The sequence below is a fragment of the Antedon mediterranea genome, chromosome 5 (genome assembly GCF_964355755.1).
Source record: "Antedon mediterranea chromosome 5, ecAntMedi1.1, whole genome shotgun sequence".
In the NCBI taxonomy this organism is placed as follows: Eukaryota; Metazoa; Echinodermata; class Crinoidea; order Comatulida; family Antedonidae; genus Antedon; species Antedon mediterranea.
This window is the reverse complement of record NC_092674.1, coordinates 394,337-419,258: the sequence shown is the minus strand read 5'-3', so window position 1 is coordinate 419,258 and position 24,922 is coordinate 394,337. Positions and strand designations below refer to the sequence as shown.

At 34.6% G+C, this 24,922-nt stretch overlaps 3 protein-coding genes across 3 annotated transcripts in view; 1 reads left to right on the top strand and 2 right to left on the bottom strand.

Annotated features, from left to right (window-relative positions):
- Positions 1-23,301, bottom strand: part of LOC140049473 (cohesin subunit SA-1-like) — a 52,212-nt gene extending 28,911 nt beyond the window's left edge. Inside the window, exon 1 of the mRNA XM_072094365.1 lies at positions 22,977-23,301. The gene's annotated coding sequence lies outside the window, so the exon portion shown is untranslated. The remainder of the gene's footprint in view (positions 1-22,976) is intronic.
- On the top strand, positions 6,330-13,243 carry LOC140049475 (uncharacterized). The gene is made up of 7 exons (XM_072094369.1): positions 6,330-6,418; positions 10,492-10,827; positions 11,035-11,145; positions 11,315-11,428; positions 11,707-11,820; positions 12,108-12,224; positions 12,396-13,243. Exons 1-7 carry the CDS (start codon positions 6,349-6,351, stop codon positions 12,632-12,634), a joined length of 1,101 nt encoding a protein of 366 aa, XP_071950470.1. The 5' UTR covers positions 6,330-6,348; the 3' UTR covers positions 12,635-13,243.
- LOC140049477 (retinoschisin-like) lies at positions 13,346-15,214 on the bottom strand. Its single transcript, XM_072094373.1, has 4 exons — positions 15,057-15,214; positions 14,102-14,451; positions 13,644-13,783; positions 13,346-13,532 (listed from the first exon to the last, which is right to left on the bottom strand). Coding segments are annotated over exons 1-4 (552 nt in total). The 5' UTR covers positions 15,118-15,214; the 3' UTR covers positions 13,346-13,531.
- Positions 23,302-24,922: the final 1,621 nt, after the last annotated feature.

Sequence of the window (24,922 nt, the reverse complement as noted above, 5' to 3'; positions counted from 1 at the left end):
TTGTGAACATAATAAACCAGAGCAGACGGGTATCTTGGAATCGTTTTGGCAAAAATCGCGCGCGAAACGAAAAGATAAAGCAAGCAGCAGACAATAAAAAATGGAATATTGCTACTGTTAGAAATGTTGACGTTGACATTGTGCAGTAAATCGGCATTGTACGAATGTAAGATAAATCTTTTTCTGCTTTACTCGGATCGACACATTGGTAGATGATGTTGAATATGAGATGAGTGAATGTTAACGCAATGACAGCAACCCATGTTGTGTGTTTAACTTTCTTTGAGATATCTATCACATTTGATTTAAACACTCTATCAATTATGCATAGCTTGGCACAGAAGATAATAATCACAAATGTCAGATGAACTCGGTCGACAATGGATTTGAATATGCAGGTTATATCGTTTGGTTCTCCAACGTAAAAGAACACAGTCTGGAAACTCAAAGCGATTGCGACAACTAAAGCTAAGCTATGAGATATACTCGATGCCTTAATCAAAGGAGTTTCTCGTTTGTAGTAAAATACAACTCCTATTATAACTGATGCTACACTGCCACTACAACTGAACAAAACTAAAGCTACACCGGCACTGCTATTATAATGTATTACGCCTAGTCTCTTTGGTATGCATTCAGTTTTGGCATCGTTTGCATATTCTTTATTTGAACATTCAGAACAACTTGGAGTGTCTGAAAAACAGAAAGAAAAACATTAGTTGATTTATTATGCTTGACAATCTACAAACCACCATCAAAAGGCAAATGCATTTACAGTATAATGATGTTTGAGTAGTGTTCCCTACTGAATCACTTTAGAAAGTATTCAGTATTAAGACAGGATGAACAAATAAATAAATAAAACATATCACAATTAACACTTACTGTTACCATAAGATACGGCGTTTGGGGGACAAGGATAGCAATCAAAGCAGCAGATAATATGACTTTTTAGTATCCATTGTCCAGGTAGACAATCGCTGTTGCTACAGCGTCCTTTTGGTACCTAAATTTTGAAATATATTAAAAAGTATATGCATACGTATAGAAATAAGAATAAAATATGCCTAATATATGCAAGTATACAAATAAAATCAACTATGTTCTTTGTTTTAGCCTTGAATAGACAGACAGACACGGACGGGATAATGTTAGGCCTACAATGTGAAACAAATGGATAATCGTAAGTTAACCAAGACAATCTAACAACAAACATGGTAAAACTATACATTTTATATTTTAAATAGAAAACAAGGTATACCTGCCCTCCTGTACGGTTCCACATTATAACTGATTCGTTGATACGAAACACAACATCATTGTTCAAATCAAGATAATACGAGCCTATAGTAAGCAAGCGAGGTTCTTCTTGTTGAGTATTTCTGTAGATGTACGAAGGGCTAAGATCTTGATTTTCGGTAAATTGATAATAACTACCATTATTGTCGGTGAAGTTTGCATTTTTTAGGTACAGCATTAATTGCCATGGATACAAATTGGTGATATTTGGACAACCCTCATCAAGTAAGGCTGCTTGGTAATGACAATGTTCAATATCTTTAATTGACTGATAAATAGCTTGCACTGCAATGTACGTTGTATAAGCCATATAGTCCATATTGTCCTCAAGTATTTTATTTACATCAACAGTTTTGTTTTTAACAAAAGTGGTTGAACAAAGATCACAGTGCTCATTTAACGAGTAGATATTTTGGCACAACCACAATTGGAGGTCGGAGGTGGATGGCGTGTCAGTATTGCTCATGAACGCATCACATGCCGAAGTAAACTTGAACAGATTAGGTATGTTTGGGTATTGAACGTCTACTCCAATGACAGACGCAACGACGTTATAGTCGTAGAAGTCACTTGCTATATCTGACCAACCCTCTGAAGCAATCCAAACACATGCTATAGATCAAACAAAACAGTCATGAAAAATTGTCTCAAAAGCTTGATGGTAAAATTATAGGCATGCAACCTTTTGTTTTAAATCGATTAATTAATTAATATTGGACTAACGCTCTATCAAATCAGCCAGTTTGACAAAACAAATGTGATGTGCCCAAATGCATCGGTAGTGATATGACATCATCATGTCCATATTATAGCGAGACATCGCATTTTATTTGTCACATAAAGTGTGATACTGTAGACAAAGCTTAAGCTAGCTATCAAAATAAAAAAGAGGCCTACAACAAGGCCTACTCTATCGATTAAACATTGAGTCAATTATGCAGTAAATTCAAGTTATTTCTGCAGAGAGAGAGAGAGAGAGAGAGAGAGAGAGACGTTATAAACATAGACCTACTCACGTTTAATTGTAGTAAAATAATCAGCTCGGCTAAAAAATGCATGAATGTCCATAGATGGATGTGTATAGAAATATACTACGTCCACATTTCTTGTTTTGTTCATTATGTTAAAGAAAGTATCGATACTCTCGTTAAAATTATTTTTATCAATGTAAAACTGAAAAGCAACGCAGATTGGTACTTCATCTTTATTTTCATTGAATTTTTTAAATTCATGTACAATCCCTCTTAGTCCAGTTCGACCATATTCATCATCAATTGCAACCGCTCCAACCCATTTCCATTTAAAATGAAATGAAAGTTTGGCCAACGCCTTTGACTGGTGGTTATCACTAGGTACAGTGCGGAAGGAAGTCCGATAAACGCTGTCAATGTTTTTCGAGAAGGTATCACTAGTAGCGTACGGAGCAATAATGGGTATGTTATATACCGAGGCTATCTGTCCAACTCTTATAAAGTTTTCAGATACTTCACCGGCTATAATAACTTTTAGATTATCATTCTCCAATACACGGAATATTCCTTCAACACTGGCTACGGCTGAACCACAATGCTGAACAGGTTTGTACTCAAGCTTTCTGGAAAGTGATCCATTAATGTTGATTTCGTCAACAGCAAATTTTGCTACCGTCGAGGCTAGAAAAAATGCTAGGTGAAATTGTGTACATTTTTCCTGTGGTGCTCCGTTTTTCCAGTCATAATTGTAAACCTCTGATTGTTCATAAGGACAAAATAGACCTCCTAACACCAATGACTGGTTGTTATTGACTCTGCTCGGTTCTTCTATCCCTCTTACAGATGCAATAACACTTACCAAGAGAACAATGTATTTCATTTTATTTCCGATATATGTATTACTTGAAGGTGTTTCCATTATTAATGAATTATACAATTCTTTGTTCAAACTATAAAATATATGAAACAAGGAAACTACAAAAATGTACGTCAAATAATGGTTAGAAATGAGTTACCTTATGATACAGAAACTGTAACTCGTACTACAAGCTTGTTTATAATATTAATAAAACTCTAGTATATATACTCTTCATATATAAATAAAGTACATCATTGAACAGGAGCAAGTAATAGGCATGAGCCAAAACAGAATAAGTGATCTTACTCCATCATTAAAACTAAGAAAACATACAAAATACATACAAAGTTGGTACTTATATTGTCGAGCAGCACAAAACATTCAGACAAACTGATTTACTTAAATGTATTTATTGTTTGTAATATTAATTTCATTACTAGTAGTAACTTTGTGAAACTAAGCTAAGAGTTTATAAATAGTCCTGGCTTTATATTAAAAACTATTTACCGGTCGTAGTTCCTATGTTGTAATTCCGGAACCATATCTTAGTAACCGTTACTATCTTATCAACAGAAATATATTACATAATGTCACGGTTGGCTGAAACATTTCCTGGTCGGATCAATAGAAGAACCAAATACGTTCAATTGATAAGATCAATCGATTGAGTAATAAAGCATGAAGTACTGTATTATTACACTACATTGTAAACGCTCAAATAAGCACTCCGTTCGAATATTCACCACCCACATGCACCTTAAACGAAATAAATATATATAGGTCTAAATACACAAACTGTACACCAAAGGCCAACCATGGATTAAAGAATAGAAGGATATGCATCGACGTGAGATCAAGGGTTCCTTGACTCTCGCCGACAGACCGCGGACCGCCCACAATGTTACAGTTTAATTAACCGCATGGTAACAACGAAACGGTCGCGTGCCTAATATATTGTTTACTGCACATGTGCAACGACATTTAACCTTGTTGGCTACTACGCTTCTTTCGCGCGTTCTTTGGTGGCATGATGTTTGTAGATGGTCAACTATTGACTATGTTGGTTTCTGCCGCGATTGATCTACGCTAATGATTTTTTTATGATGATTAAAGTAGCATTTTATGACCTGTAGTAGCCCTACATCTGAGACAATAACTATTAGTTGTCTCATTTGTTGTAAAATTACAAAATCAGCAAGAATGCTAGCCTAGCTAGGCCCAGGCCTTGTACTAACTAGGCTAAACTGGGCTAGTAAACCCTATGATTTGCCGACATTGATACTGCCTAGGTAGGCCTAGGCTAATCTTAAATACTCACCGTTGTCTTACTTCTTGTGTGAATAATAATAATAGGTAGGCCTACTTCGTTTGTTCGTGATCAAGTTTGCCCTGCGTGTACTTTTCAAAACGACCGCTAGGTAACGAATCGCAACTATACATAGCCAGCCAATCCCGGATCAGGGATCGCTGTTTTCATTCAATTAGGCCCGGTGATTGGATGTGATGTGGATGACATAACCACTAGCCAATCACCAGGCACTACAGTTTAAATATAATCACATCGATAATTAAGGAGATTTATGAAGAAACCACTGCTTAGCCATATATTAAAAAACACGATTGTTGTATGTCTGAACACCGGCCACGCTAACAACATACATGGTCAAATGCATAATTTAATATTCTATAGATTAACGCAATTTTTAATGACAGAAGATGGCAGGCAAATAATGATAATTCAAATATAAAAATGGCATATTTTATTAATATTACCAACTACCTAAAATTACCAGTCGTAAGAAAGTGAACTTTTCGTAGTCCGATTGTGATGAAACTAAAACAGAATTATTCAGCAATATATGTTTGTTATCAATTAATCATCGACGCAGACATGTCAATAGAACATTCAGACTGCGCATACGATTTCTACATGGTTACGTTTTGGTCTCAAAAAATGTAACAGTTGATTCGCAGCGTTTTACAGAGGGCCGCGGTTAGAGACACGGAGTTCAATGAACGTGTTTGTTTGATTGGCAGCAGTGCTTTAGTATAGGCAAGCGCGTTGTAAAATCGTTTGATGTCACCGTCGATGCATATCCTTCTATTCTTTAATCCATGGGCCAACTAAACATGCACTTGAAAGTGGAGGTATCTAACCACCATTTTATTGATATTTCATCCTTATGTAGGCCTACCTAGTTCATTTTTAGGGGCCACAGTGGAAATAAGTTTGACCATTGGTTAATTTTTTGTGCTACCCTGAATTCATTCCTGTACTGTTTTTAATGTTATATTGTTTTGTATTGACCACGGTATTTGTGACAGTGTGACATTTTTATTAATTAATAACGATTTATAGTATTTACAGATTATTATTGCCATTTTAAATATGTTTATTTTATATTGATTTATACAAGGCTGCTTCTCCTTCTGAAGGTTTTATGAAATAAATAAATAAACTACACTAGTGAACTTTATTGTATGTATTGGATCGACAAATTAGAAAACTTACTCCTAAAATATTAATTGAAATAGAATTTTTTTCAATAGTCAAGATTATTATAACCTTATAGGCAATTTGGTCACATAGATGAACTTAATTACGTAGGTTGGACAAATCAATGCATCGGGGAAAAAATCAATATCAAACGGATGACCGTAAACGAAGCAATAAACAGGTGATCAGGTTATGTTATGCTACCGTCATTTCAAAAGAAGAGATAACTTAATTGCAAAATGACACAGGGCAATTAAAAAAAGATAATGTAAATGATAAATGGGTAAAAGTACTGCTATTTCAAAATATTTGAAAAATTAAATGCTGCTGATACAATGAATAAAGGCAATAAAATGACGGGCTCTTAGCGAGATTTGAAATAATTGAGACAAAAACATTTTGTTGTAATAATTTCTAAGGTGTTATCATTAAAAAAGTAATACTTAAACAAAGGTCACACAGTTTAAGGTACAATAACAATCTTTTTATTTTCAATTAATTACGTTGTAGAAATTCTTCCTTATTGTCTTATATTATTGAAGAAGAATGCCAGCATGATGAAGTATTGATTACCAATTGCATTGATTACCAATTGCAACAATTAATTAACACTCCTGCGAAGTATTGTTCACTCGAGAGTGGCCAATGTTCATGGGTTTCACGGCTGTCGCGGCTATTCTGTTCTGACTTCTTACACGTGAAGATCTACCACCGTGATCAGGATGTATCGAATCGTTCTTGAAATGCTGGCGATTATTGGAATATTTTTCGGATTTGACTTCGTTAATTCACGTAAGTTTTAAATATATTTCATAATTTAATTTAGTCTGTAATAAAATACCTTAATTTCAAAAAATGATTGCAGAATCATAATATTTGACGTAGAATTGTAACGGTGGCCGATGATCAAAGTTTCGATCAAGTGCGCACAGGTGAATTAAAACAGAGGCCTAAATGAAGATGATGTGTCCATAACTCTCCATTTTATTTTGTCTACGTTATTCCAATTGGTTTTTTTTTGTCTTACATGGGTTCCTCCCACTTTTAATTCCATAAATACATACTGTATATACATTAATACATTAACATGTATATTCCGTCTATTAACATTTGTTTTAATCATGCATATTTGCTTTCTTTTTGAGTTCATCTTTTTCATTATTATCTCTTAACACTTATGTTCGTCTTGTTGTGTTTCCCTATAGTTATTATACAATCCCTTTTGTTCTCATTTAATTTACATAGCCTTGATATGCTTTGATAACTTTGATATACTCAATACTTACATAACACATAAATAATATTGTATCTTGTAGCTACTGATTGATATCACAACTTTGACTATTAATACATACTCTTAAACATATATATACACACCCGTATATGCATTATGCCTACATCTTTTATGTCATTCTCCTAGCACACCTTATTTTCAATCATTTCATAACTTTACATTTGATTGTCATCTATTTAGATAATATTCTAGACGATTATGATCTAATTTTCCCCATTTCTTTCTAGCCGCAAGATTATCAATTGCGTATTCAATTTTTCTTAACATTTTAATTTCTTTAGTGAATAACAACCATGCATTTACAATTTTATTTTCTGTTCGAAAAAGAACACTTGCCTTGTAAATACAAAAATTAAAAATTGATAACAACTCATTAACAATATTATTGGCTAAGCCAAGAATAATATATTCAAAACAAGAATAATCAACAAACGCCTGATTTTCTTTGTTACAAGAGTTTAGCATGTTGTTAAAATTATACCAAAAGGGCGCATTTTTTTCACATTTGATTAGCATGTGCCTTTCGTCTTCTATTTCTATGTTACATCTGTCACACATATCTGAATCATATATCTTCCATAACTTAAGTTTCTTTTTACAGCATAAAATTCTATGCAACAATTTAAAATTAAATTGTGCAATTTTACTTATGTGTTTCATACAGTATACTTTTCTATGCCATATTGTATTTCAATCTAAAGAATCTAAATTAAGATCTCTTTCCCATTTCGTTTGAACATTTGGTTCACTGGGTTTATTCACCAAAAATCCCTTGTAAAATGTTTTAACTGTAGCGTTTTTGTCATATAAATCATATTTGTTCACTTCTACTACCTGAATATTATCTTTAACATTAAAAAGTTTGTTTTTCCAATGTCTGGGAAATGCATGTTTTAAACAAAAATATTCAACAATCCAGTTTTTTAAAATTTCTTAAGTTTATCAACAATTTCTTGTGACGACTTAAAAGAGTTATCATTAACAATATCACTAATTTGTGTTATTCCAGAATCAATTCAATTTTGGTTATATAAAGATTTATTGTTTAGTACAATATATTTGTTGCCCCAAAAAATCTGTTTATTAATTTCATCTATACCTTGTGGTTCAGTGTAAAAATAATTATTATACTGTGTACAAATTGATAAAATTTCTTTATAGAAAGTTGGAATGTCAGATAAAAACTTGTTTTTTTTTATCTATTTGCGACATTTCCGATAAGTATTTAACAGGATGTAAAAAATATAGCGGAATACACTTCCACTTTCCTGGATCTGGGCTAAGTAACCGTTTTATCCAGTTTAATTTTAATGATTTTACAACTAAATTAAAATCAGTTAGTTTTATACCTCCGTGTTTAATTTCTTGAAACATAATATCTCTTTTTATTTTTTCTCCTTTTCCATTCCAAATGAACTTAAAAATAATACTGTTAACCTCATTTACAATATTTGTGGGTACCTCTATTATACTAGCATTATATACTAGTTTGGAGAGTGCTAGTGTTTTTATCACCATTACTTTACCAAAAATACTTAAATTTCTTTTTTCCCAGGTTTTTAATACATTTTTAAAATTTTCAATCTTTTCAACCCAGTTTTTTTTGTGGCATTTTGTTTTATCATAACCAACAAAAACACCTAAGAATTTGACAGGCTCATCCTCCCATTGTATTGAAAAGGGTTTATGAACGTTGTTTTTTGAAGAACCTATCCACATACCTTTTGTTTTCATTTTGTTAAGTGACATTCCTGCAACCTTACAAAACAAGTCTACTGTATTTATACAAGCTTCAATACTCATTTCATCCCTAACAAAAATTATAGTATCGTCTGCTAACTGAGCAATTTTGACTTCTTGTTCATCATTATACCCTTTTGAAGGCAGTATAATACCTTTACAATGAATATTGCTTCTTATATTGCTAGCCATTGGCTCTACAGCTATTTAAAAAAGTAATGCCGAAAGAGGGCATCCTTGTCTAATACCATTATTCATCTTAAAACTTTCTGATACCCATCCATTGTTTGTAGTAACTGACTCAGTATTGAAATAAAATGTCTTGACCCATTGTATTAGGTCCTGACCAAAACCAAATCTTTTCAATGATTGGATTAAAAATACTCTATCTATTTTGTCAAATGCTTTAGCAAAATCTAGAAATATTATAGCACCTTCTTTATTAAAATTATTGGTGTATTCTAATACATCTTCAACAAGCCTTATATTTTCACCAGCAAACCTTCCTTTAATATAACCTTTTTGATCAGTATCTATTATGTCACCAATTACTAATTTTAGTCTATTTGCAATAACATTTGCCATAATCTTGTAATCTATATTAAGAAGAGTTATTGGTCTCCAATTTTTTAAGTCTTCCCTTTTACCATTTTTGTACAGTAAGGAGACTACTCCTCTCCTTTGAGAATTTGACAATTGTCCATTATTAAAAGAAAAATTAAAAGCATCACAAACTAAAAAGTCAAAAGAATTCCAAAATGTTTGGTAAAATTCTACTGACAAGCCATCACTGCCTGGGGCCTTATTAAGTCTCATTTTATATAAGCCATCACTGCCTGGGGCCTTATTAAGTCTCATTTTATATAAGCCATCACTGCCTGGGGCCTTATTAAGTCTCATTTTATACAAGCCATCACTGCCTGGGGCCTTATTAAGTCTCATTTTATATAAGCCATCACTGCCTGGGGCCTTATTAAGTCTCATTTTATATAAGCCATCACTGCCTGGGGCCTTATTAAGTCTCATTTTATACAAGCCATCACTGCCTGGGGCCTTATTAAGTCTCATTTTATATAAGGCATGTTTACATTCTTCTATTTTTATAGTCCCTTCACATTTCTTTTTTTGTTCTTCAGATAATACTTTGACATTAGTTTTATTAAGATAATTTAGAATATCTGAAGTTAAAATTTCAGATGATTGATTTGAATTTTTCTTTTTGTATAAATTTTTAAAATAATGTACTTGTTCACGAAGAATTTCATCAGTTTGGGTCGTGTATTTACCATTACTTTTTAGGACTGCCGTGATACATTTTCTTTTAGCTTTACTTTTTTCTAGACCTATAAAAATGTTTGTATTTTTCCACCCTTTTCAAACCATTCTATTCTTGATCTTATTTGAGCACCCTTTGCTTCTAATGTATATATGTCTTCCAGGTCTTTTGCTTTATTAATTAAAATTCTCTCTGTTTTCTCATCATAATCAGTTTCTAGTTTGTTCGTCAGGTCTGAAATTTCTTTTAACAATTTTTCTTTATCACTATTTCTTGAATGCTTTGTTTTTGCTCCATATCTAATTGAGAACTCTTTTATTTTTACTTTCAAGTGCTCCCAAAGTAATTCCAATTGTTATATAAACATTTTGCTGGTACTATCGTCTTTAATGCTGCAGATATCCCCCCAAAAAAGAAGAAAAATGAAGATGAACAAAATCAGACTTTTCACTTATAAATTGACAAAATAAACGGTTATCCATTTGCTGACAGCCATTTTTTTAATTACTTAAATGCGTAATATATTTAATCATGAACTTTCTTACTTTGTTACAGAAAGCACACGACTTAACGGCGGTGCATATTATGAGGGCCGAGTAGAGGTTTACTATTACACAACATCGTGCAACATTTGGGGGAGTTGCAGTTACAACTGGCAGTGGGGAACAGTTTGTGACGATAGCTTCTCTACAGCTGAAGGAAGAGTCGCATGCCGATCTGTTGGTTTTAACGATGTTGTTAGTGTGACATCATATTTTGGGGGTGGAGGCGGTCCTATTTGGCTTGATGATTTAGGTTGTTCAGGATCTGAGTCTTATCTATGGCATTGTTATTTTCCATCATGGGGTGGTAATGATTGCAGTCATGGTGAGGATATTGGCGTTGTATGCGGTAGGTGTCAACATTTCTTGTTGTTTATTAGGCCTATATGTATTTATTGAAATTTCAAAAAAATACATACAACATTAACAAAACCATGGTAAACAAAACACCCAAAGAAAAACTCAATTGGTGATATGACCTGCTGTGCATGTTTTTTTTTATTGAATATAAATAATTAAATTGAAATTATACAGTATAAAATGATTGTTTTTAAAGATATTGATGAATGTGCCACAGGACCTTGTCACAATGGTGGAGCGTGCACCGATGGTATTGCGTCGTATACATGTTCCTGCACAACTGGTTTCTATGGCAGTGTATGCCAGTGTAAGTAGTTCATTTGTAGTATTGAAGTAGAAATGCGAAAATTATCATGTGATGTGTAAATAACAATAAAGTATCAATAAAACGTTAAGTTTACATCGTAACCTACCAGTCTGTATTTATACAGTAGCACTTACTCAATGCGTTTATCATCATCTTTTTTATAATGTAGTCATTGATGAGTGCGCGTCTAACCCGTGTCAATATAATGGTGCGTGTACGGATGGAAGCAGCATGTATACTTGCGCATGCGTTCCTGGAATAACAGGAGTTAACTGTGAAACAAGTAAGTCCGCCTAATTTTGTATATCTTTGTTGACGCTTCATTTCACATGCGTTTAGATTTGGTAAAATGTCTGTAGATTAGAACATGCCTACGGTACTTCTTTGAATATTAAACAAACCCTTGTTTATAAATGACAACAGTTTCTTCAATCTTGTACCAAAAAAACAAAATGCTACTTTGCGGGGTTGGGGTGTCAATATTTCGGGAAGGTTTCGTCCGCAATAGCCCACAGACGGTGATAAAAAAGAATTGAACTTAATGATCTAATTTTGTAATAGATATAAATGAATGTGCATCATCTCCGTGTCAAAATGGCGGTACGTGTGTAGATGATATCAACCAATACACGTGTGAATGTACGTCTGCATGGGAAGGAACGCACTGTGAAATTGGTAAGTGGCAAAGACAAATGTGTAAAAAGACTCGTGTGAACGCACGTCTAGATGTAAATTGAATACAACTATGAGTCTTGTTTCTAGACGACCTTTCGACTTATTGGAAAAATATAAATATGTTTGCGTACATGGCGTTTCATAAGTGTAATACTTTGCTAGAATATTAGTATGTTTAGGCCTACAGACAAAAATCGACAACATAAAAGCACACTAACTATACAGACTTTTGCATGATGCAAAAGCAAAAAAAACCCAACTCGTTAAATATGCAAATTTGCTTTCAGAAATTGACGAATGCTTGTCGAATCCATGTCAGAATGGGGGAACGTGTACTGATTACGTTGACCGATATGAATGCGCATGTACAGCATGGTACTACTCAACTGAATGTCAATTATTAGGTATGTATCACTATATAAAAAAGCTAATTGTTTTTTGGAGTACCGACCTTCGCATCTCTCAAAATGGCGAATTGAAAAGATCGTGGTAAAATATAGGTTTTTTTTTCAAAAGTACTCCACATTTTATCATTTTACATTATTTAATTATTTTACTATTTTATCTTTCTTCAGATACTTCATTAACTATTAGCCAACTGGTAAAGTACGACAACAACATCTTAATGAACCACGTCTTCTCGAATGTGTACGCTCGAAGCATCTTGGAATGTTTGTTGAAGTGCAAAGAACACACAGCGTGCTTGTCTATGAATTATCAGAAGTCATCCGGAAATTGTGAACTTAACACGTCAACCAAATCGGATAGTCCTCTGGACTATGTCTCTTCCAGAGGTCGTGTATATTTCGAATAACGTTTGTGTTTTCTATCCACCAATTATAAGTGGATAAATCTATGGAGAGCGATGTGTGTATATCGTGTTCCCGTTGTACGAATATCATCACCAAAGAGTTAGCAACATAATTCAATAAGTTTTACTTATTGTTATCACTACTATTACTTGAAATCGCAATATAGCATAATTATGACACGAAAACTGCTGATTTGTATAGCACATTGTTTCTTTGATGTACTGGTGATTTTGGTGACGATGGGATCAATGAAGTGGGGGTGATTTCCATTTATTTTCCAGCATCCCGAAGGCAGACCACATTTCAATACGCAGCGATTGGACAAATGTCGTGGTTCAAACTTTATAAAACGTTTAGATGATGTATTGAACCGATCCGAATTACTAAACTTTGTTTAAACGTCATTAATTTGCATGTGTAATGTATTATAATAAATATTCTCGAATTCTACGACGCATTCTCCAAACGTGTTTATAGGAGAAAAGTATACCACATTTCGACATCGTTGTAATATCGTATCTCTTCTTTTTAGAAATGGTAAATTGTATAAACGTAACGAATAATGCACTCTTTATTTTAAGTTGCTAGTGCAGCTTATCAGAAGATAACTATAGTAGTGATACACTAAAACCCAATGTTTTTGCTATTTTTGTCAGAATATAAGACACACTTCTTAGCGTAAGTTGGCATGGAAACAAATTCGAAGCACAGCACACAATTTAATAAAATGTTTTATTTAAGAGAAAAGCATTCTATTTGAAAATAAAAACTGCAATCTTTATTGGAATAACGGTATTTTTTATTAGTACCAATGTTAGTATCATTCATCATTGAATTCAATAAGCATTAGCTGAGTCGTATTTGCCTCGACAGTTTCTCTCTTATCTTCAAACAATTTATCTAGAAAAAAGAAACGAAAAGATAACATTATTATGAAAACCTGTGTTATTTAGTGTACAAATTACAACTGAAGTTGTTTGAGCTGAGGAATATACAAATGAGTTTACTTACCAATCGCAAGCGATAAGGTCAAACCTAAGACTAGCACCACTGCCGTACCAATCCGTTGGAAGAATCCGTATGTAACGAGCCGTCAACTTGGGAAAGCTGTTCGTAACCTCAGTGTTCCGATCACTGTTTCCATCAAATGTCTATTTACAAATTACAAATACTTAGAACCATACAATTGGTGCGTCAGTTGAGTGGGATTACTAAATTTACTTATTGTATGTTTTTGTTCCTGGAGGACAACAAAGAGAAGCATGAAAATTGACGCGCGCGTTCAAAAGATGATTCATTGAGTACAGTACAACTACAATGTACTTTTTCCTTTATTTATTTGTTTTTAGCCAAACAAATGTACAATAGTTACACTTAACATAAAAATAACCAAAAAAGTGAGGAAAAAAAACTTCATCGACGTCGCGATTGATATCCATGAATGTAAAAGTCAGAAGCAAAAACCTCACCTGTGCAGTGTTAGTCCCCGAACTGTCAAAATAGTTATTATCCCCATCTTTCTTGTATTGAACTTGAAATTTGGTAACCCAGTTGTTACCGCACTGTCTTCCTTGTGTGGTTATCCCTGTCAAACTATAGTCACCTTGCAGATCCACTTCAATCCAGGGGTTATCATCGGAACTTGAAGCCATCCATCCGCCTTTTTTATCGCTCGACCCCTCATATCGTGTGTTCAAGCGCCCTCTTGAGGCACGGTAACCATATGTAGCCTGAGAACTGGAGGTGAATGCACTGTCGGTTATGTACGTGTTTAGATTGTCGACATCCAGACCGATGTTGTATTCAGTACACTTTGCCGCTGATGGGATAAATATTTAGTATAATTCACAGATGGCGTTTCATATTATTATTTCTACATTAGCATCCATCATGATCAAATCTTCTCAATACATCATAAGGAATGTTTCTGTTTCTGCACACATTTCAGAAATCATTTTAACGATTTTTTACATACAGTAGGCCTATATTAAAAACCGGAATTACGCAATTCTTCACAATATTATTAATTATGGAGAAAATAATGTTTCTCAAAATGTTTACAAAAAAGTTCGAATGTTGAGAGATGCAGCAGAAACAGACCCGTGACTGATACTACTACCAGATGGGCCCCAAAAACAGGATCTAAAAAGTAGTATGTGCTAGAATGACAGTAGGAATATTAGGACTGCCCTATGAAGAAGCCTATAATGATTGTTAAACTGAATGGGTTGATCTGTGGAACATTAAAGTGATCATGGCCTTAAGTAAACCTTCAACAAGAGAGACCAAAGAATGTCTCAAAATACAGCAAGTTGTTTAGTTTCTCATCTTATGCCCCAAGTAGTTAACTTTATTCATTTTACAGACAAAGCTGCTAGAATACTTTTTTTTTCAAATAAATAGTTGAACAAAATGTCAACTTACCGGTGGAACTTTGAAGCATCAAAGAGTAGACGACGAACACTAACACAGTTGAGGTAAACATCTCGACTTTGTAAGATACCGAGAGGCCTATTTGATAACGACCCAGGTACCGAATAACATATAGGGACTGGTATCAAACTTTTATAGCTTTTAAACTGGTAAACACTCCCATAAAACAATCGAACAATTTCCTTGAATTTTTTGGGGAAATTTACCGAATCTCTTATTAACTTTAATCTGTCCAATTAAACTCTCACATCACCTGCAGTTAACCCGGGAAGTTCATTCGGCTCACTTCCCTGTAGGATACACATGCTTTAAACACATCCGTCACTCCCTGGATATACAGTATTTACTTGTAAACTTGTGGTTTACGTATAATATATCTTGATAATAAACTTCCTCCTCATTTCAAGTACAGTAATAAATATTTCCCCAAGACAACTAGCACGTGGACAACCGTAACTCACGGCTGTATAGACCAAGACAATTTTGTTCGCAATTGTATGATAAATGAGTTTACCCTTAAAAAAACAGAAAATAACTAAAATAACAAAACAAAAATTGCGGATTTTACAATTATTTATCGATACATAATTTGAAATTATGGGAGTTTTGTAATTAATTTGTTTTCGAAAGTTCGTTTCCATTTTGAAAACAGTATTTTTATACGGTTTATTAAAATGTTCGCAACATACATTTACTGAACTAAAGAAAGGTTAAACACGGTCTATACTCGTATTATACGAATAGTTGAACTAGAGGCCTCACGTACACAATATATTCACTTCAAATGCAGTTCTGTTTAATTAGACGGTACTTTAAAACTACTTCTACGTTAATACTCCTCAGTTTTTTTGTATATTTCTTTGCAATGAAAAATAATGTGGACATTAAACGACACGTTAAAGTACCGACACACTTGAGTAGCATAGGGTGTGTGATGAGTAAAGTACGGACACACTTGAGTAGCAGGGTGTGTGATGAGTAAAGTACCGACACACTTGAGTAGCATAGGGTGTGTGATGAGTAAAGTACCGACACACTTGAGTAGCATAGGGTGTGTGATGAGTAAAGTACCGACACACTTGAGTAGCATAGGGTGTGTGATGAGTAAAGTACCGACACACTTGAGTAGCATACGGTGTGTGATGAGTAAAGTACCGACACACTTGAGTAGCATAGGGTGTGTGATGAGTAAAGTACCGACACACTTGAGTAGCATAGGGTGTGTGATGAATGTAAAGTACCGACACACTTGAGTAGCATAGGGTGTGTGATGAGTAAAGTACCGACACACTTGAGTAGCATAGGGTGTGTGATGAGTGTAAAGTACCGACACACTTCAGTAGCATAGGGTGTGTGATGAGTGTAAAGTACCGACACACTTGAGTACCATAGGGTGTGTGATGAGTTGAAAGAACAAAAGAACACATTTAATTCCAAGTACATCTACTCATACATTTTATTGATTTAATTTTTATTTCAACACCACAGGTTCATTCTTAATATTTGAAACATAATTCAGAATCAAGTAACAAATCTTCTGCAAATTGTAATTACATTTATAGCATTTTATTTTGATTTGCATACTGTTAAACCATCGAGGAATTATATATATATTTCCTCCATGGTTTAACAAAAATAAGAAAATTTAAAGATGTATTGTCCCCCAAAAACATGAAAAAATAAAGATTAATAAAATCAGATTTTGAATAGGCAATTTCACAGTTTTAATAAAGTTATTCACTTCTGTAGAAAAAAAATCATCAAAAAATAATTATTTCACTTATAAAAAGACAAAAGAAATGGTTAATTTCAACCAAAAACCATTGTCTTCCAGACAATTTAGGTATATTTTGCTTTAAATAACATTTTTTTTGGTGGGAAATGTTTTTTTTTGGATCAAATTTTTGGTCATAGTGAATAACTATTATGTGATATTAAAATGGCATATTCAACAAAAAAAATTAAAAAATTATTTTTTAGGGGGACAATATATCTTTAAAGCAATTTTATTTGATAATGTTGATTTGATCTTTTCTGTGTTGTATTAGTCAATTATATTAAAAATAAATCTATTATTATATGTTGCACAATCATGTTTTAAGATCATATTTACCGTAGTTTAAATAACTACTATTTCTGTACTACTACATTAAGAGTGCTATGACTCGGTTGGACAATTTCCAGTTTTTGCCATCTTTTCTGGAAAAAGAAAAGAGAAAATGATTATCACAGAGCCTGAAAAAAAAAATCTGAAAGTTTTAATAATTATAGATTATACGAAAAAAAATCACGATGATGAGTAGGGATAACGGAGGATTACTTACCAGTCGGCGGAGATAAGTTCAAACCTAAGGCTAGCCCCATTTCCGTACCACGACTGTGGAAGAATTCGAATGTAACGGGCATATGTCTGTTGAAAGTTGTGACAAACTTTACTGTTACGATCATAGTTCCCAGGAAAAGTCTATAAAAAAAAGGTATACATGCGTCATCCTTGTAAAGACACGATGGCCTAAATACATTATTATAAACTTTACTATTGTACGTCGTATTGGCAATAAGTGTGAACAACAATTTAAAATATAGCTGTAGGCCTATGCCTAGTCTACTCAGTTTAAAATATAGCTGTAGGCCTATGCCTAGTCTACTACAGTTTAACATATAGCTGTAGGCCTATGCCTAGTCTACTACAGTTTAACATATAGCTGTAGGCCTATGCCTAGTCTACTACAGTTTAACATATAGCTGTAGGCCTATGCCTAGTCTACTACAGTTTAACGTATAGCTGTAGGCCTATGCCTAGTCTACTACAGTTTAACATATAGCTGTAGGCCTATGCCTAGTCTACTACAGTTTAACATATAGCTGTAGGCCTATGCCTAGTCTACTACAGTTTAACATATAGCTGTAGGTCTATGCCTAGTCTACTACAGTTTAACATATAGCTGTAGGCCTATGCCTAGTCTACTACAGTTTAACATATAGCTGTAGGCCTATGCCTAGTCTACTACAGTTTAAAATATAGCTGTAGGCCTATGCCTAGTCTACTCAGTTTAAAATATAGCTGTAGGCCTATGCCTAGTCTACTACAGTTTAACATATAGCTGTAGGCCTATGCCTAGTCTACTACAGTTTAAAATATAGCTGTAGGTCTATGCCTAGTCTACTACAGTTTAAAATATAGCTGTAGGCCTATGCCTAGTCTACTACAGTTTAACATATAGCTGTAGGTCTATGCCTAGTCTACTACAGTTTAACATATAGCTGTAGGCCTATGCCTAGTCTACTACAGTTTAACATATAGCTGTAGGCCTATGCCTAGTCTACTACAGTTTAAAATATAGCTGTAGGCCTATGCCTAGTCTACTCAGTTTAAAATATAGCTGTAGGCCTATGCCTAGTCTACTACAGTTTAACATATAGCTGTAGGCCTATGCCTAGTCTACTACAGTTTAACATATAGCTGTAGGCCTATGCCTAGTCTACTACAGTTTAACGTATAGCTGTAGGCCTATGCCTAGTCTACTACAGTTTAACATATAGCTGTAGGTCTATGCCTAGTCTACTACAGTTTAAAATATAGCTGTAGGCCTATGCCTAGTCTACTACAGTTTAACATATAGCTGTAGGCCTATGCCTAGTCTACTACAGTTTAACGTATAGCTGTAGGCCTATGCCTAGTCTACTACAGTTTAACATATAGCTGTAGGCCTATGCCTAGTCTACTACAGTTTAAAATATAGCTGTAGGCCTATGCCTAGTCTACTACAGTTTAAAATATAGCTGTAGGCCTATGCCTAGTCTACTACAGTTTAAAATATAGCTGTAGGCCTATGCCTAGTCTACTACAGTTTAAAATATAGCTGTAGGTCTATGCCTAGTCTACTACAGTTTAAAATATAGCTGTAGGCCTATGCCTAGTCTACTACAGTTTAACATATAGCTGTAGGCCTATGCCTAGTCTACTACAGTTTAAAATATAGCTGTAGGCCTATGCCTAGTCTACTACAGTTTAAAATATAGCTGTAGGTCTATGCCTAGTCTACTCAGTTTAAAATATAGCTGTAGGCCTATGCCTAGTCTACTACAGTTTAACATATAGCTGTAGGCCTATGCCTAGTCTACTACAGTTTAACGTATAGCTGTAGGCCTATGCCTAGTCTACTACAGTTTAAAATATAGCTGTAGGCCTATGCCTAGTCTACTACAGTTTAACGTATAGCTGTAGGCCTATGCCTAGTCTACTACAGTTTAACGTATAGCTGTAGGCCTATGCCTAGTCTACTACAGTTTAAAATATAGCTGTAGGCCTATGCCTAGTCTACTACAGTTTAACGTATAGCTGTAGGCCTATGCCTAGTCTACTACAGTTTAACATATAGCTGTAGGCCTATGCCTAGTCTACTACAGTTTAACATATAGCTGTAGGCCTATGCCTAGTCTACTACAGTTTAAAATATAGCTGTAGGCCTATGCCTAGTCTACTACAGTTTAACATATAGCTGTAGGCCTATGCCTAGTCTACTACAGTTTAAAATATAGCTGTAGGCCTATGCCTAGTCTACTACAGTTTAACATATAGCTGTAGGCCTATGCCTAGTCTACTACAGTTTAACGTATAGCTGTAGGCCTATGCCTAGTCTACTACAGTTTAACATATAGCTGTAGGCCTATGCCTAGTCTACTACAGTTTAACATATAGCTGTAGGCCTATGCCTAGTCTACTACAGTTTAACGTATAGCTGTAGGCCTATGCCTAGTCTACTACAGTTTAAAATATAGCTGTAGGCCTATGCCTAGTCTACTACAGTTTAAAATATAGCTGTAGGTCTATGCCTAGTCTACTACAGTTTAACATATAGCTGTAGGCCTATGCCTAGTCTACTACAGTTTAACGTATAGCTGTAGGTCTATGCCTAGTCTACTACAGTTTAACGTATAGCTGTAGGCCTATGCCTAGTCTACTACAGTTTAACGTATAGCTGTAGGCCTATGCCTAGTCTACTACAGTTTAAAATATAGCTGTAGGTCTATGCCTAGTCTACTACAGTTTAAAATATAGCTGTAGGTCTATGCCTAGTCTACTACAGTTTAAAATATAGCTGTAGGCCTATGCCTAGTCTACTACAGTTTAACGTATAGCTGTAGGCCTATGCCTAGTCTACTACAGTTTAACATATAGCTGTAGGCCTATGCCTAGTCTACTACAGTTTAACATATAGCTGTAGGCCTATGCCTAGTCTACTACAGTTTAACATATAGCTGTAGGCCTATGCCTAGTCTACTACAGTTTAAAATATAGCTGTAGGCCTATGCCTAGTCTACTACAGTTTAACATATAGCTGTAGGCCTATGCCTAGTCTACTACAGTTTAACATATAGCTGTAGGCCTATGCCTAGTCTACTACAGTTTAACGTATAGCTGTAGGCCTATGCCTAGTCTACTACAGTTTAACATATAGCTGTAGGCCTATGCCTAGTCTACTCAGTTTAACATATAGCTGTAGGCCTATGCCTAGTCTACTACAGTTTAACATATAGCTGTAGGCCTATGCCTAGTCTACTACAGTTTAACATATAGCTGTAGGCCTATGCCTAGTCTACTACAGTTTAAAATATAGCTGTAGGCCTATGCCTAGTCTACTACAGTTTAAAATATAGCTGTAGGCCTATGCCTAGTCTACTACAGTTTAACATATAGCTGTAGGCCTATGCCTAGTCTACTACAGTTTAACGTATAGCTGTAGGCCTATGCCTAGTCTACTACAGTTTAAAATATAGCTGTAGGCCTATGCCTAGTCTACTACAGTTTAACGTATAGCTGTAGGCCTATGCCTAGTCTACTACAGTTTAACATATAGCTGTAGGCCTATGCCTAGTCTACTACAGTTTAACATATAGCTGTAGGCCTATGCCTAGTCTACTACAGTTTAAAATATAGCTGTAGGCCTATGCCTAGTCTACTACAGTTTAAAATATAGCTGTAGGCCTATGCCTAGTCTACTACAGTTTAACATATAGCTGTAGGTCTATGCCTAGTCTACTACAGTTTAACATATAGCTGTAGGCCTATGCCTAGTCTACTACAGTTTAACGTATAGCTGTAGGCCTATGCCTAGTCTACTACAGTTTAAAATATAGCTGTAGGCCTATGCCTAGTCTACTACAGTTTAACATATAGCTGTAGGCCTATGCCTAGTCTACTACAGTTTAAAATATAGCTGTAGGCCTATGCCTAGTCTACTACAGTTTAACATATAGCTGTAGGTCTATGCCTAGTCTACTACAGTTTAACATATAGCTGTAGGCCTATGCCTAGTCTACTACAGTTTAACGTATAGCTGTAGGCCTATGCCTAGTCTACTACAGTTTAACATATAGCTGTAGGCCTATGCCTAGTCTACTACAGTTTAACATATAGCTGTAGGCCTATGCCTAGTCTACTACAGTTTAAAATATAGCTGTAGGCCTATGCCTAGTCTACTACAGTTTAAAATATAGCTGTAGGCCTATGCCTAGTCTACTACAGTTTAAAATATAGCTGTAGGCCTATGCCTAGTCTACTACAGTTTAACATATAGCTGTAGGTCTATGCCTAGTCTACTACAGTTTAACATATAGCTGTAGGCCTATGCCTAGTCTACTACAGTTTAACGTATAGCTGTAGGCCTATGCCTAGTCTACTACAGTTTAAAATATAGCTGTAGGCCTATGCCTAGTCTACTACAGTTTAAAATATAGCTGTAGGCCTATGCCTAGTCTACTACAGTTTAACATATAGCTGTAGGCCTATGCCTAGTCTACTACAGTTTAACATATAGCTGTAGGCCTATGCCTAGTCTACTACAGTTTAACGTATAGCTGTAGGCCTATGCCTAGTCTACTACAGTTTAACGTATAGCTGTAGGCCTATGCCTAGTCTACTACAGTTTAACATATAGCTGTAGGCCTATGCCTAGTCTACTACAGTTTAACGTATAGCTGTAGGTCTATGCCTAGTCTACTACAGTTTAACATATAGCTGTAGGCCTATGCCTAGTCTACTACAGTTTAAAATATAGCTGTAGGCCTATGCCTAGTCTACTACAGTTTAAAATATAGCTGTAGGCCTATGCCTAGTCTACTACAGTTTAACATATAGCTGTAGGCCTATGCCTAGTCTACTACAGTTTAACGTATAGCTGTAGGCCTATGCCTAGTCTACTACAGTTTAACATATAGCTGTAGGCCTATGCCTAGTCTACTACAGTTTAACATATAGCTGTAGGCCTATGCCTAGTCTACTACAGTTTAAAATATAGCTGTAGGCCTATGCCTAGTCTACTACAGTTTAACGTATAGCTGTAGGCCTATGCCTAGTCTACTACAGTTTAACATATAGCTGTAGGCCTATGCCTAGTCTACTACAGTTTAACATATAGCTGTAGGCCTATGCCTAGTCTACTACAGTTTAACATATAGCTGTAGGCCTATGCCTAGTCTACTACAGTTTAACGTATAGCTGTAGGCCTATGCCTAGTCTACTACAGTTTAACATATAGCTGTAGGCCTATGCCTAGTCTACTACAGTTTAAAATATAGCTGTAGGCCTATGCCTAGTCTACTACAGTTTAAAATATAGCTGTAGGCCTATGCCTAGTCTACTACAGTTTTCAAGTTTGTATAAGTTTCTAATAATTTTGTTCTTAAACTTTTTTCTTAAATTATTTTTTGAGTGTTTTGTATAGACTTTTCTCAAAGTCATTTTTATATTTTTAGTCCACCAGTCCGGGCGCTTCGATTTTCACGGTAAACTCTGAGATTCCAGCTCAGGTATTATACGTATAAAACGGCATGTGTGCCAAATGTGTTTTTTGTTTTGTCGAATCGCCGTCGAACCCAACTTTATAGTAAAAAGAGATTCATGATTACCAAAGCATCATTGTTAGTACTCCTGATGTGATAATAGTTGATTCCGTCTTTACTGTATTGCAGTTGATATTCGGTAACCCAGTTGTCGCCACATTGTCTTCCTTGTGTGATTATCCCCTGCAGTGTATACGTTCTTTGCAAATCGACTTCAATCCAGGGGGACTTGTCGTAGAGTATATCGCCATCCAGCCACCTTTTTTATCGCTCGTCCCTTCATATCGTGTATTCAAGCGTCCTCTTGCGGCACGGTAACCATGTGTAGCTTCAGAACTGGAGGTGAATGCTTTGTCGGGGATGTTTACGTTTTTGTTGTAAACATCCAAACCGACTTTCATCTGATTCACACAAGAGGTGGCCGACACTGATGAACAAAAACAAAAAACATGCACGAATATTTTGTAGTAAATTCGTGCATTGCCATCACACGAACAAAATAATTTATTAAGACGTGTGTCTGCCATGATTATTATGCACACACAGACCCGGGAGTAGCCTTTTAAAATTTAATATTATTTATCATTTTAAAACAAAATATTATTTGGAAAATAAAGTTGAAGTTGAAGTTGAATATAAGTTAGTTATAAGCTAGTAATTCTCGGTTGACGAGTTACGACCGAAAATGGGAAACATGGAGCTATTATACCATATTACCAGGGAAGAGTGAAATTCATTTCCACTCTTCCCTGATATTACTTTAAATTACATCACTAGGCTACAAATCTATTCAAAAGAGAGAAATCAACATCATTACGTGAGACTTAAAAATAACAACCATTAGGCTTTAGAGATGAGAAGTAAAATGTAACAACATAGGACTGTTTATTGCAAATGAAAACTAAACAATATAGGGCCTCTCACCTTTGTCAGCAAACACCACTGAGTAGATGGTGAACACTAGAACAGTTGTTGCAAACATCTTGATTTTTGCTAAAGAACTTAATGGCGAAGTTGTCTGTGGCACCTAGCTTTTATAGCATTTACAACAGTGGCGTGTTTAGGATGTTAGAGGTATATTGACTAAAAAACGCCGCCCATCTCATTATCTAGTGAAATCCCGCACAAAACATGCTACATTTCAAACATTAGCTATAGCTTACTAATGTCCTTATTTGTTTAATATCTTTACGCAAAATTCGAGAAGAGAATTAAATTTTACTTTCAATTAACGTAATAAGTCTTTAGTGTCCTCGGTTATTGGACCAGTAAACGCGGAGACTCGTATAATGAAACAAGACAATCAGGACAAAAAGGAAGGGACGAATGTGTATCGTATTACACATTACGGTACATTCAATATTCATTTCAATTATAAAATTATACCTTTTTTAAAATTACTAACTACTTTCAATCAATCAATCAATCAATAATTTTTATTTCTCAAATAAAAACAAAAAACAGTTAACATTTTCTAAAAATAATAGATAATAAATGAGAAAAAGGGGTACCCCACTGGAAGCTAAAGCTTTAAAATGTGGGGTCCTGGCAACATAATTAAAAATAAGGTAAGGTAAGAAATATATATAATATATGATAATGAACATAAAAAGACATTTAACTTAACAAATGCAGTTATTATTTGACTAAAGACAGATATATGATCAACTTAAATAATAATAATAATAGTAGAAACAAGGTATTCATGTAGTTTGAACTTAAATGAAGATATAAAATTAATAATTTTAATTTCATCTGGTAAAGAATCCCAAATTTTTGGTCCTTGAAAAGTTATATCATGCTTGCCAACCTCCGTATTAAAACAATCATAAGCATAATCAAATTTATTTCTGGTATTATAATTATGAACTGAACTAAAAGTTTGAAAATAAGTATCAAAAATTCTGGGCAGTTGATTATGTTTGAATTTAAACATAAATAAAGCAACATTTTTTGTAAGTAAGTCTTAAATATTAAGTGTATTAGATAAGACAAAAAGAGGAGCAGAATGG

What these genes read in the sequence shown, in the direction of transcription:
- LOC140049475 (XM_072094369.1), top strand. Translation starts at nt 6,349, where the DNA reads ATGTATCGAATCGTTCTTGAAATGCTGGCGATTATTGGAATATTTTTC. An exon ending in ATTTGACTTCGTTAATTCAC is followed by an intron (nt 6,419 to 10,491) that starts GTAAGTTTTAAA and finishes ACTTTGTTACAG; the next exon opens with AAAGCACACGACTTAACGGC. An exon ending in CTATGGCAGTGTATGCCAGT is followed by an intron (nt 11,146 to 11,314) that starts GTAAGTAGTTCA and finishes TTTATAATGTAG; the next exon opens with TCATTGATGAGTGCGCGTCT.
- LOC140049477 (XM_072094373.1), bottom strand. Translation starts at nt 15,117, where the DNA reads ATGTTTACCTCAACTGTGTTAGTGTTCGTCGTCTACTCTTTGATGCTT. An exon ending in GATGCTTCAAAGTTCCACCG is followed by an intron (nt 14,452 to 15,056) that starts GTAAGTTGACAT and finishes TTATCCCATCAG; the next exon opens with CGGCAAAGTGTACTGAATAC. An exon ending in CGGGGACTAACACTGCACAG is followed by an intron (nt 13,784 to 14,101) that starts GTGAGGTTTTTG and finishes ATTTGTAAATAG; the next exon opens with ACATTTGATGGAAACAGTGA.